The sequence below is a fragment of the Poecilia reticulata genome, linkage group LG7 (genome assembly GCF_000633615.1).
Source record: "Poecilia reticulata strain Guanapo linkage group LG7, Guppy_female_1.0+MT, whole genome shotgun sequence".
In the NCBI taxonomy this organism is placed as follows: Eukaryota; Metazoa; Chordata; class Actinopteri; order Cyprinodontiformes; family Poeciliidae; genus Poecilia; species Poecilia reticulata.
Window position 1 is genome coordinate 23,436,289 of NC_024337.1, and position 13,334 is coordinate 23,449,622.

At 39.3% G+C, this 13,334-nt stretch overlaps 1 protein-coding gene across 3 annotated transcripts in view; it reads left to right on the forward strand.

Annotated features, from left to right (window-relative positions):
• Positions 1-13,334, forward strand: part of slc2a4rg (SLC2A4 regulator) — a 43,998-nt gene that overhangs the window by 16,573 nt on the left and 14,091 nt on the right. For 2 of the 3 annotated variants that reach the window (XM_008413920.2, XM_008413922.2), the window contains exons 3-5: positions 4,895-5,005; positions 6,918-7,018; positions 9,515-9,747. In XM_008413920.2, coding sequence (XP_008412142.1) covers positions 4,895-5,005; positions 6,918-7,018; positions 9,515-9,747 — 445 coding nt within the window. The remainder of the gene's footprint in view (positions 1-4,894; positions 5,006-6,917; positions 7,019-9,514; positions 9,748-13,334) is intronic. The other variant, XM_008413921.2, reaches the window with a different exon arrangement.

The following is a 13,334-nucleotide window of genomic DNA, read 5'->3' on the forward strand; positions in this document are numbered from 1 at the left end:
ATTTTTTATTTTTTTTCCCAAAACAAAGCTGTTTGTGTTCATGTCCTGAAGGATACAGATTGCATTCTAGGATCAAGAGAGAGAAAGAGAGGCCTTTTTGTGCTGAGACTGAATAGCCTCCACAGTGAGAAGCCACATTAAAGAGACACAGCTCCTGCCCAACAGCCCTTCCCTCTCTGGGGGTTCACCGCCCGTGGGCTTACGTAAGGCCTGACATGTGCGTGGACTGCAACGAAATGGACGAGTTGTAAAAGTAGGAAAGACAAACAGTGAAATTCTTATGCATTTTTAGACATGAATTTCTATTTGTTATATTTTTCCAATATTTTCTAGCTAAGGTTGTGTAGAAATGCAAAGCATCGCTGATGTAGACCTGGGTTCTTGTGTTGAGTCACTGGCAGACTGTTTTACTGTCAATCATTATGATCTCCTGCAGCTAGCCAGCGACCGGGGCTCCTGGGGGTCAGATGACATTACATAATGCTATTGGGGTCCAGGCAGAATGATGGGGCACAGAGGATGTTGCAGGATTGAGAGCAGTGTGTGTTCTATAAATAGTGGATTTGAATGAGGCGACACGCAGACGATCACCAACACCAGCCTCGTCAGACCTGGTAGACTCCCAACATTTCCCTATTATGATATTCCAGTTTGACAACAGCTCATCTCTTTCTGACACCACTTCTCCACTTTACATGTCAAGTTTTCCTAAAGTCCTTATCTACATCATCATCGTGGGTTGTTATGATTTGAAATAACATGCGGTGTCTCGTCTTTATAAACAAGCTATAGAGAACCAAGATCCTCAAAGGTTTGAGTCTGTGCGAGCTGAGAGGAAAAGGACCGGGATGCATATCCTGGCATATAAGAGACAATATTCTGTGGCTTTGGGGGTAGCATTCCAGTCGGCCTCTTTAACTCTTAAGAGGGCAAAAACTATGAATGATAAAAAACAAACAAAAACAAAAAAATCCACCAGATCAAAAGTGCAACTGGAAACATGCCCGTGTTTATAATCTGCGATGCTCTGACCTGGTGTGCATTTGCATTTGTTTGTGTTCGTGATAGATAAAAAGGGAGCGCAGTGGATGTAAATTTCACCATGACTCCAACAGAGAGGTGCTTGATCGCTGATTTTAGTCATGAGTTTGCGAGACGGTGTTTTTAAACTTTAACTATAAAGGTCAAACACCAGCTGCCTCGTCACCGTTGGGCACATGCAGCTGCTATGGATATTGGGAAGCTTCTACACACATACACACACACACACACTTGGAAGGCACACAAGCACTACATTATGATGTTGGTGTGGGTGGGGGTCGCGTTGATCACATGATCACATGGGATGAATAAGTAATATTTAAAGCAACTACAGCTAAGCTTATAAGTAGACGGAGATCATTGTTGCCATTTTGTTGCAACAATGCGACCTAGACCGTCCATGTTCAGCAGATATTCCAAGCAATAAAGCTGCCCACCAGCCTTCCATCTGTCTCTTCTTTTCTGTTGACCTTTACACTAACCCTCATGCAAGCAGCCTATGTGATTCGGCGCCGTTTCCTGGAAAACAAGATACACATCTAAGTCTTGTCTGTGGTTTTCAACTTTATTGCACCATAAAAAGAAAAAAAAATTGCAAGAGGAAGCCGCTGGAAGTCTTGCTATGGAAAGAAGAGCAGAGGCTTTGCCAGAAAGGTGCAACAAGCAAATGAGTGTTGCAACTCTATTTGATGGAGGAAAAAAGTTGTTAAATTCACTCAGGGTTGATGAGCTATCAGATAAAAAGCTGATTTCTTCACAAGTCCATAAAAATAAATAAATGCATGAAATGTCCTGTTTTCATTTCATTTGTCTCTTCGTAAGATGAACTATGTCGGGTAAGAGAAAAGCAAAGACCTTCAGAATACCAGCTGTATAGGTTAAAAGAATGTGCAGAGTGCCCTGAGTGGAGCAGCTGGAGGAAGCTTACAGTGCCCAGAGATATGGTCTTTCAGGATATGAGTTCATGACAGTCCAAACATCCCCATAATGATTAGCTTTGTTTTTTAACAGCATCTAGATCTAATGAAGAGGAGAAAACAACTTAAAAGCGATAGAGCTGCTGGTAAAACTTCTGCTTTCTGTCTGATAGGGTAACAATAGCTTCACCACCCGCTTGATAAGATCTGTAGTGGTACTGTAATGCAATTGAATCCTCATGAGCATAAAACTGCTCAGTAAACTGCGGCATGTACAGTAGAACACTCTATGGAAAACTCTGCAGCTTCAGGATTTAATTTTTTTCCTCAATAAATGTTACCTAAGCGCTGCAAGTTAATTTAATCTGCTGTGAGATGTTCCATTTAGACAACTTCATCCAACTTTCCAGGACGTTTTCCTCTCATCATTAAAACACGCTGTGACAAATTTTATTATTTATGTTGAGCTTATGGTTAAAAGGTTTTGTATTCATGATAAAAATGGCAAAATCTCACCATAATGTTGGTTCACTTCTCTATATCTCCAATTTTTGTTCTCTAAAATGGGACTTAGAGCAAGTATTTCAAATTGTTAACCAGTTTTGTGATCTTTCAATTTAGTGTGTTGGGGGGGAGAGAAAGCTGTTGTGGGCCTGAGCAATTGTTGGACAGCATTGCAGTTATTATTTGTAGTTTCCAACATTTCATTTTTGGACATTTTTGAAAATTTAGTGCGACTGGACAAATTGTTGTACTGGACCTTTTTTTTTTTTTTTACCTTTTCTAAAAAGGTTACAAAGATTTTGTAACCTCTTTACAAAATCTTGTAAAAAGGTTTTGCGACACAGTAATATCATACTAATCTGCAGCTCTTATCTTCTCAGTGGATACAGTACTTGGATGCAGGATGTATCGGACAGTGGTTTCTTCTTTTTGAACTCTGAGCTTGTTGTTGCTGCTTCTTGTCTTGGCTCAGAGCAGAAGTCTCCATATGGGCCGGACCTGGCATGTTGACTTTAGCCAGCCCATGTGTTGTGCTGCTGCCAGAGAGGTGTGTTCTTGGCTCAGCTAAGGCCAATCCAAATTGAAGGTGGAAGGAAGGTAAAAGTGTGTTTTGAGTGTGTGGGTGTGTGTGAGAGACCGACTGTATGGTTCTGTTTGTGCATGCACTTAAATGGGCCAAATGTCACACGTACAGGGCCTTGCAAATGCAATCCTACTACTTGAACCTTTTCACATTTTTCTGCAGCATGCATGCATATATTTTATTAGGATTTTGTGTGAAGGACTAAGACAACATAATACACAACTATGACACTGAGTGAAAATGTTGCATGGTTTTAAAATTTTGTAGCCTCTAAAATTTTTAAAAAAGGTATTTTTCAACTGATAGCTTTCCTGACCCCTTTAAAGAAAATCACCTCCACAACATAGTGCTGCCATCACCTCGTTTCTCCTTGAGATTTATGTACTCAGGGTGATATACAGTTAGTTTTTGTGTAGCATTTTCAATGCAGGCAAAATTCCCATATTTGTTTCATGAGCTGAGAATCTCTGGAGCTCCTCCAGAGTTGGCGTCTTAGCATTAGTCCTTAAGGATGCACCGATTGCAGTTTTCTGGCTGATCGCCAATTACCAACATAAAATGCTGATTCCGATTTTGGCCGATTCCAATTTTTTTGTCTGAAGTGTTGCTAAATATAGCAAGAAAGTTGATGAGTTGGGAATAGGGTGGTGCCTTTTGTTAACTGCAAACATGTAGAGATGACCGGGTGGGCTGGTCTATCAGTCAAACCTTTCTCACAGGAGAGCAGAAGAGGACAGTGGTTGATTTTTAGACCTAGAACTTTTTTTGCTTAGAGAAAACAGTGCCACTAATTGCATCATTGTGCAGAGATTACATTTTTAAATCACTCATTAGTTAGACTTGTAAAGCAGTTAGTTGACCTGAGCGTTACTCAAAGGTATCCTAGAAAATAGTAATGCACAGTTTTCAGGTTTTTTTTTAAAGACAATTTCAAAAAACACAATTCCTTTCCCACTGCTTTACAATAATGTACTTTTTATGCACAAATGTTTCTACCACATAAAGTACAATAGTGATCAGTTTAGTTCGGTTTAAGTTCTAGTGGCTGTATAAATTTGTGTGTTGCATAAACACACGTACTGAAATGGGAATAAGCCTTCTCACTTAAAGTAACTGGCACCTCATGAAACACTTGTCATTGATGGAGTTAAATTTAACATCTGCCACGAATGGCTTCACCACACCCAGCGAAATAACATAGTAACCACAGGCTATTTATGTAAATTCATTCAAATGAGTGTAACATTTATCATATTATCTTTGAGTGAACTGTGCTTGCAAACATCCAAATTTGAAAAGGCAAACCCCCCAAAAAACTTAACCTCATCATCCTCTTAACCGCATGTATAAGTACAAGACACAGAGACAATGTTTGTCTAAAGCAATATCTGCTTTCCCTAAAAGCAGAAATTGCAGGAAGCCTAAATAAAACTATGTCCCGTTTAACTTGCTTTAAAATAAATCCTGCTATTAGAAGATGTAAACAGATTTTTAAAGACCTTGTTGCAGTTTTTGTGCCCTCCTCCTGTTCTGCTCTCCCACAAGCTTTAAATATTTCATAGTTATTCCACAGACAGATGAGACGAGGGACCGTGTCATTTAGGGTCGCGCGTCCATCGAAGTGAGCGATAAGTGGCAATGGTGGAGCAGTTATCTGTCGGAGTTGATTTTTATGATGGCAGAATGTGGCAGCCATCTGCTGTAAACACTGATATCAAAATCGGTAGGGGAGCACCAGTAAATTAGGTCATCTGTTTATTAAAAAAGAAAAAAAAATCATCAGTTGACTTTGTGTAAAAAGATGTCTAAAACATGTCCATGTGTTGTTTTGCTCATCACATCCCTACAGAGAAATGTGCACCAGATGTAAAAGCTGTGGTGACTGTGAGAGATCATGGTTGTTCTGGGAAGCAGAGGAAGGAAAGTGCTCAATGTCAGGAAATCAGGCTGGGGATGGAAGGTGGGTGGTAATGGTGTCGGTTGTGTCTTGGTATCTATGTTTGCAGGCATACGATCACAAGAGGGAGGAATAATAAAATTTGGATTAACTCTGGTTTCAACCAAAAAGCTAGCTATACTTTTAGCTCGTTTGCTTCCTTATCCCCTCTAAATGATATGCACATGTAGATTCCAGAAAACAGACTAAAGCAGGCTTAGCTCTCACTTTTAAGAATACATTTTACTTCCATGTTCAAACTGATAACACGTCGCCTGTGTTGATGATGAAGTGGAAACAAGCAGCAGAGAAATAAGCTCCATAAGTCATAACCGTGTCCCTGGCTCGCCCTGTTTAGTACTGAAAACATGGCTAATGACTGAAACAGGACACAGCTAATCTTGTTATCTCTTTATCTCTTGGCCAGACTGCATGTGTGTGTGCCTACATGTATTTGTCTGTGCTGTTTATACATATTGCATATTTACTCATTTTTCTGTAGTTCTGGTGTCCTTTTCTGCAGTACTTTTATACTCTGAATTTTCTTCAATGACTGTGAGCACTCGGGTTCGATTTGACAACGTAGAGGAGTAAAACTAACATATCTTAACACTTTTCTTTCTGTGTGGAGTGTGGTGGAGTGCTTTCTTTCTGAGAGATATCTGGTACATTCCGTTGGGATGTGTTTGCTCCCTATCCAGCAAATTCTCATCAGCGTGGGAGCTCAGCCACTTACAAACTTTTTTTCTGTGCTTCTGTAAAACTCTTTATAAAGTAAACTTTTATTACACAAAGTGCTGTTTGTGCAGGTAGATGGAGGGTTGATCACTTGAAGCGCACTTCTAGACATGTTTGTAGAAGTTTTTTTTTAATTGATTGTGTGCAGTTGTGTGCGCGAGCTTGCATTAAAACTCACTGTGGAGCTTAGCCAGGGCTTAGGGCTTGGCTGAGAGAATGCCTCAAACCGGTTTACTCTGGTTGAGTTGTGAAGAAGTCAGGGGGCGGGACAAGAGCCTTTTAAAGCGCCAGGCTTCCTTTCTCTTCACATAAGAGTTGGAGATTTCTTCCCATTTTTGTTGGTCTATATCACATGTATACAGTTCTAAAATGTGCCCACTTGACTACGTTCACTCGGAGAGCTTGCTATTCTACCTAACGTAACCTGATAAAACAAATCCTGTTATGTGTGTGTGTGTGTGTGTGTGTGTGTGCGTGTGGGGGTGTACGTGCGTGTGTGTGTGTGCAAATGTGCTCAAGTGTGTGGGTGAGTTCTTGGACCGGCCTTAAACAATTTTCCCCACATTTCTCTTTCAAGGACGGCAGGAACCGCGGCGGAGATCGCCAAATACAAGCAATAGAGAGAAATAGTGTGTGTGAGGCAGATAAGTTTGTTAATGTTTGCAGGAAGCTTTTCAGTGACTGTTCTGCAACATTTTTTCTGAAATTGCCGCATGTTAAAAACCTCCACTCTGCTGGAGCTGTGTTGCACGTGCATCTGTCGTGGTTCCACTGAATAGCATAAAGGTTTAGAATGAGGCAGGCTCTCTCAGTATTGAGCTTAGTGGAGAGGAGGAGGAGAAGGCATCGCTCTTTAGCTTCACCAGCAAGGTTCCACAGGCAGTGTAAAAAGCACACTATAAGGCACTTTCACCCTGGAGGCTTTCCATTAAGAGTCTCATGTAATGTTCTCATGCAAGTGTTCAAGGCTCACTGAACGTCTGTTAACGCTCTTACTTCTTGTTTGCTTTATTTATTTTTACTTCATGGTTATTTTTTGCTATGAAGGTTGTTATTTTGTTTAGCAACAGATATTTGACATTTTTACAGAATTTAAAGTGATGCTGTTGTGTTTTCAAATACACAATTATATAACTTCTTCAAACATGAACTGAGTGCTTATTTTTTCACGTATTGTCATTGTTTGTGTGTTTTCCAGGAATCCTTCAGGTCACGCCGATAAGGAGGTGATGGCTGCCACCGTCTTGACCTCACTGTCCACATCCCCCTTGGTGCTCTATCCTTCCTCTGTGCCCACAGGTGACACCATAAGCCTTAAGGTTTCCTTTCCACCCTGCAGCTACAGCTCCCTCAGTAGGAGCTGCATGATCAAACAGTGACTCATCCTCCATGTTAAATAAATCAAGTACATTTACTTTAAAACCTGCCAAAGGGTGCTAACTCTAAGCTCTGAGAGGCTGGGGAGAGTGCTCATCTCAAATCGCTTGATGTTCCTCTACCCTGAATCAAGTTGAGCTGCTGAATGTTTATCCAAGGGAAGATAGAACCTTGTAATGTTATCAGCAATATTTTGTTATCTTCTGATGCATTCATGTTCTTTAAAATTTTGACCCTATAAACACAGCTCCTCTCACAATGTCTAGCACTGCTGCTGTTGCCCTTATCATGCCAGCTTAGCCAGACGGTCAAAGTCCTGGGAGCATTTCATTTACCGTAGATTGGCGGTAGTTTCTTTTCCCCTTCTCAATAAGAGAGAGTGGATAATTTTAAATTAGAATGCCAAGAAATCTAAAGAAATGGATATATTGAGGTCCTGAGCTGTCATTGTTTTATCTGTAGTATATATAACTCATTGATCAACTTCAGTTTGGCTAAAAGAAGATTAAGTTTACCTCCAGAAGCAAAGTAGTCAAAGCTGGTCAAGTGAAATCATGTCAAGACAAAACCTGTTAGACTTCCTCTGTTGCGTAACTATTCAAAGCCATAATGATAATAAATTAAGATAAAATGTTTTTATAGCTTATAGCATACCAAAATGCAGTAACAATTTAAAATTAGAGCTGCTCTTCTCTCTTTTTCATCTCCACAATGTCTTTGCCTCTCATCCTTCTCACAAATAATTAGATCTGCTCTGCACACAAGGACATCAGATCTGGCCAAGTATTTTATGGCTACTTAGTGTTTGAATTTATCCATCAGCAACTCATTACAGACCCATATCCAGTCCACAGTTTCTGACAGATAATTGAAAAAATTGTTTCTGAACAAATTCAAGATAAAAAGAGAGAAATAATTTCTTTAGCACTGTAGGCAGACTTTTGATCACGCTGCAGAACCGAGACACCAGTGGTAAAAGTTTTGATCAGTAGGCGTCTTAACAATGATGGGTCTAGAACTTTCTGTCTTGGTATTGATTAACCTCAGTGTTGCCTTTGATGCAGTTGCTCATAGCATAATGATTGATATGCTGGAAAAATGTGTGGTATTGTCCGGTTCTTATTTTTTTTAACAGACAGGAAATTTGTGTTTGATCATTTTAAATCTGGGAGAATAAAAATGAATTTGTGGTTCCTCAAAGGTTCATTGTCAGACCACTTTTTTCATCATCTAAAGTCGGATCCAATAGAGGACTACATCTACTACTGTATGTATGCTGCTCGCGACAAGCAACTTTATATGTCCATGTCACCACATGACCACTACATTCACTGAGTCAAGGTGACCATATTATAAATGAATATAAATGAGGCAATGGGTTGATATTTAACCTAGGTTAATATAGACGAGACAGACACTGTGGTTTTTGGTCCCAAAATGGGAAGGTTGAGATCAGCGTTTAAACCCCCAAACATGTGAGAAACCCCGATTATGTTTTGGACTCAAATATGAATTTTAGCAAACATAACGTTTGTTGCAAAATTAGCTTGCTGGTACTGGCTCCCTGTATATCTAATGATAGATTTTAAAATCCTGTTGATTTCGGACTATGCGGACCCCTCAGGTCTTCGATACCTGTTCACTCAGTGTTTGTTGGACCACAATTATACAAGGTGAGGCAGCATTTAGTTTCTCTGCTTCTCAGTTCATGACCAAACTCCATGAAAACCTGAGATGTACAAAGCTGAGAGGTACTAACAACATTTTTGTTTACAGCACTTTTTGGTAAAATAATCTGACTAGTTACCTGCATGGAAAATGTTTCTTTTTCTTATTCTCTATATGTCACTTTTTAAACACCTTCCATAGCTTAATGTATGAATGGCTCTATGTAAATAAACTAACCTTGAATTGCTCATAGCACCCCTATTCAAAGAATCTGAACTATCCCTTTAAGGTTTTGTTGTGGTATTCAGCTTTCATTCCCCTCAGAGGACAGTTAAGTTAGGAGGAGCTATGTTTTATGAACTGCTTACATAACTCACCACATTACAGAAGCACGAGAATGATAGTTGATCACAGTTTTAGTGAAGTTTTATAAACTGTTAATGTGAATCTGTTATCTGTATAATGTCTGACATTGTCTTAACACATAGTGTTTCTTTTTTTGTTGTTGTTTGTTTCATGGCAGTTAATCCATTTGGTCTGTGATTCAGCTCCATGTTGTACTTGGAAGTAGACTGTATTCTACATCTGTCAATCCCATTCTGTATTTATAAGCTTGGATACATGTTTTGATCTGTTTCCCTAAATGAAAAATTTGTATTTACTCCAGGATAAATTTAGGGAAAAGAAACTTTTACTTATAAGTGGGGTTTTAAAATATCTTCAACTCTGCTGTTTGTTTTGTGAATCCAGAACCAGCCAGCAAAACATGGAAAGAGGTGCTTTCTGCAAGTTACAGCAGCTCGACGAGCGGCAACTGGAGCTGGGATGCCAGTGACCAATCAGTGCCCTCCACACCGTCCCCACCACTTTCCAAAGATGCCAACATGGGCTTCCTGCACTCGGCCCAAGGAGATGATGCCAGCGAGGATGTTTCAGAGAGCACGCATTTTATGTTTGAGGACCCCATCCCTCGAAAGCGAAAGGTAAAATTGATGAGCATCTGGCACGATGAAGATTCATTTTGTTCAAATGTGGGTTTGAATTGTGAGGGAGTTTTTTTTGTTGTTGTTGTTTCCCAAAGCCAGTTTTGTTTTTAAAAACAGCAGAAAGACTCCAGAAATGTCAGCACTGTGCAGTTTACAGCTTCTGACATCAAGCCTGTCACATTCTTCTTGTGTGAATAATAGATTAACTTCACTCTTTCACTTCCCTTCATCTTGTTTTTGTTCTATTAAGACAGTCCAGAATGTGGAAGTGTTTTCACTATAAATAAGCTTCCCAACTGATTCTAGGCCTATCAGGGGAAAAGAAGCTTTGGCAAGAACGAAGAAGATGATTTAGATTTTCATGGAGGAATAAAGCATGCGTTAAAGAAAAGCTTAAAAAATACATGGAGACAAATTAATATATATTTCCTCCACACTTACAGTGACTGAAGAGGGTTAATATACAGTTTGTGTAGGAGATTCTCCAAGGAGTAGTAGGAGAGATTATAGATTTTATATATATACATCTTTGCAATACAGTAAAGATTTCTGAGGTTTCTGCAAAGCTATGCCTTTACTTTGATAACCAGTCATGATATTAGGTAGGATGGCGCTTGAAGGGATAAATGCAAACATACATATTGACTAAAAATAGATGCTGCTTCTCATTCTGTAGGCCACTTTCACTGTAGCCTCTATGACCCACAAGATATGAAGGTAATCGAACAAAAAAGTAATTATTATATGTAAATGGTTAGAGACGTAGGCTAGTGTAATCTTGTAGACAGACATCCTCACTATTTCAGCTTCCTAATAGAATATCAAGATGGTCAAAATTTGTTTGGTTTTCTGCACAGTATCATCAGAGGTTAAGCAAAAATATTTATTTAATTATTTTGCTCCTTTCAAATTGTTTCTACAATAATACCCACTCTTGGGTAGATTATTTTGGGAAAGGATGAAAAATATGAATAATGAGAAAAATCATATCTGTGTGTCTTTTCATAGCATGCAACTGTGCACCTACAATCATACATGCACTTGTCTCCTCTCTTCAGTTTACCTGAGCCGTGCTCTCTGCAAAGCAGAACGCATTACACACTCATCAGCTTATGATGAAGTGATATTTCCACTGTTGGGCATTGGCAGTTTTAATCTGTGTTCATATTTTCCATAGATGTTGATTCAAACAAGTTGGTGTCAAATGTCAAACATGCAGGGAGTGGCTCTCCTTCTTTCAACATTGAACAATGATCTGTTTGATTTTGAGCAGCTGATGTTAGGTGAGGACAACATGCACATTGTTCTCTGATTAACAGATTTAAATTCACCTACTTGTCAGAGATTTTCTCTCATTCATCCTCATAGAGGTTAAAAATCAACTAAGCACATTTTTGGACACAGTTGTGACAATATTTTCTCTCAAGTACAAGTGTTGCACACATTACTTATGTGCAACACTTGTACACAAGTACAAGTGTGTTAAAGCCGACAGAAAATGTACCAAGTGTGCCAAGTCATTACTTCCCAGTAGGATCAAATGTAAAGCACAAAGGGGAGTGCAAAGGAAAAAGAGAGAACTCATTAAATATTGTATGATGCCATGCAACTAGTGGCTATTGTTTAGTTGAGCCTACCTATCTCAGAGCAAGCAATGAAAGGTGAACTGGTTTATTTTTAGACACTTCCAAATCTATCATGTTACATGACAGGGTTTCAAGGCTCAAACAGCTAAAACTATTGTTTTATATGTTTTATTGCTTCTTTCGGCAGCAGTCAGACAGGAAACATGCAAAGAGAAAAAATGGGGAGGAGTGGGAGGGAGACATTCAGCAAAGGTCTTAAGATGGAAATCAAACTGCCGGGAGCTGCTCTTTCACTGCACCACATGCCACCCAAAAGCAATGCAACTTTGCTGTAATACGTGTAGCCTTCCTGTTGTCTGTGGAAAGTATTGCTCTCTCCTACTCTTCTCTTCTGCAGCCCAAATGAACGTCAAAAATTAAAAAGATAAATAAATACAGACTTCAATAACAACTACCACATCTGAAAGTGTTGTCAGTGCGCATCATGTTACACCTCACATATGGTGGGGTTCGCTGAATGGGGGGAAAGAATAAATCAGATATCTGGATCTCCAACTGGCTGATAATCAAGCTGAAAATCATCTGATTCTGATCAACAGCTGATGTTTTGGTGCGTTCCTCATTACAACAGAACTTTTAACGGGCTCTTTGGAGTGTTACACCTAAGTGCAGCATTTCTCAGTACTGCACCCAGATTGGATTATACCCTAAAGCGGATTTTGTAGAGGAACAGCCACATGTCCAAACTGAGTCAGCTTAAAGACCTGTCTTAAGTCTGTTTATTATCATCTTTGTAATGCATAATATCATTTGAAACAACTCCCTGAAAGCAGTGGCATCCATTGCTTCCATCCTTATTGAGCCATGAGAACACTGATGGACAGGGTCAAGGTCATTAACAGCAGCCTGGTCATTCCAGACCACTTGTTGTTCCAGCTACTCTTTCTCATTTGTTCTCTTGTTTTTATTCCACCAAGTGAAACTGTCCTCAAGCACAACTATAAATGTTTTGCTTCTCTTTCCGGGATTTATTGAACCAGCAGTTTAGCTCTAAAGGTTTAAAACATTTGCATGGCAAGCAGCTGTACACTTGATTGTAGGATGTCTGATTTTGGCAATGACTTAAGAGGATAAATTAACAGCAATCCCTAGTCCTACTGCAAATGTGTTAAAATACTGTATTAAAAGGAAAATCTCTTAAGGAATTAAGTGATTTGTGATTGTTAGTGGGATTAAACACTCGCTTTGCCGTTTCCTTTTTTTCTATAAACAGCAGGATAGCAAACACTACTCGATACAGAGCGTGTTCCTGTTAAACAAGAGAGAGGAAGGCGCTTCAGGAAAAAAACCCAAAGCAAAAGTGTTCATTAAAAACATGTTCCATTGGTCTTTTACCTTTTTTTATTTTTTGCATCATTTATTTTCTTCTTCATGGGCTGTTTGAGAGCAATGACACTATACACACCCACCATCTTTCATTAGCACTATATGCAGGTCTCTGCCTGCTTAAGGGACTGCTGCCAGCACTGGCATGTGGATAAGAAAATGAAATAAAATCAGACCACATGTATTCCATCTCTCCATAAAGGTTTGCTTAAGAGTCAAGTAGGAGTATTGTGTGTTTTGTGATAAATCTGATGTGAAGAGAACTGGACATGATTCATTTCTGAGGGAGTTATTGAATTGTGTGCTCAATAATATGGATATCATCCTGGAGGTTTAACTTATCAGCGAATCTTTTCCAGTGTTGTCAGTCTCAGAGCATGTGCGAGTATTTATGTTCTGTCATCTTTCATGTTTATCTGTCATATTTATCTTTTATTTTATGTGTTCTAAGTTATCACATGATGTACAACTTATGTTTTTATAGTATTACTACACTGAAAGCAGAGATGAACCGATCAGACTTTTATTGGCCAATACCTGGACTTTGATGGGTATGGTAGTTTTACATCCAATAGAAAGTGAAGGAAAACAAGATTATCCCCATTTATGCAC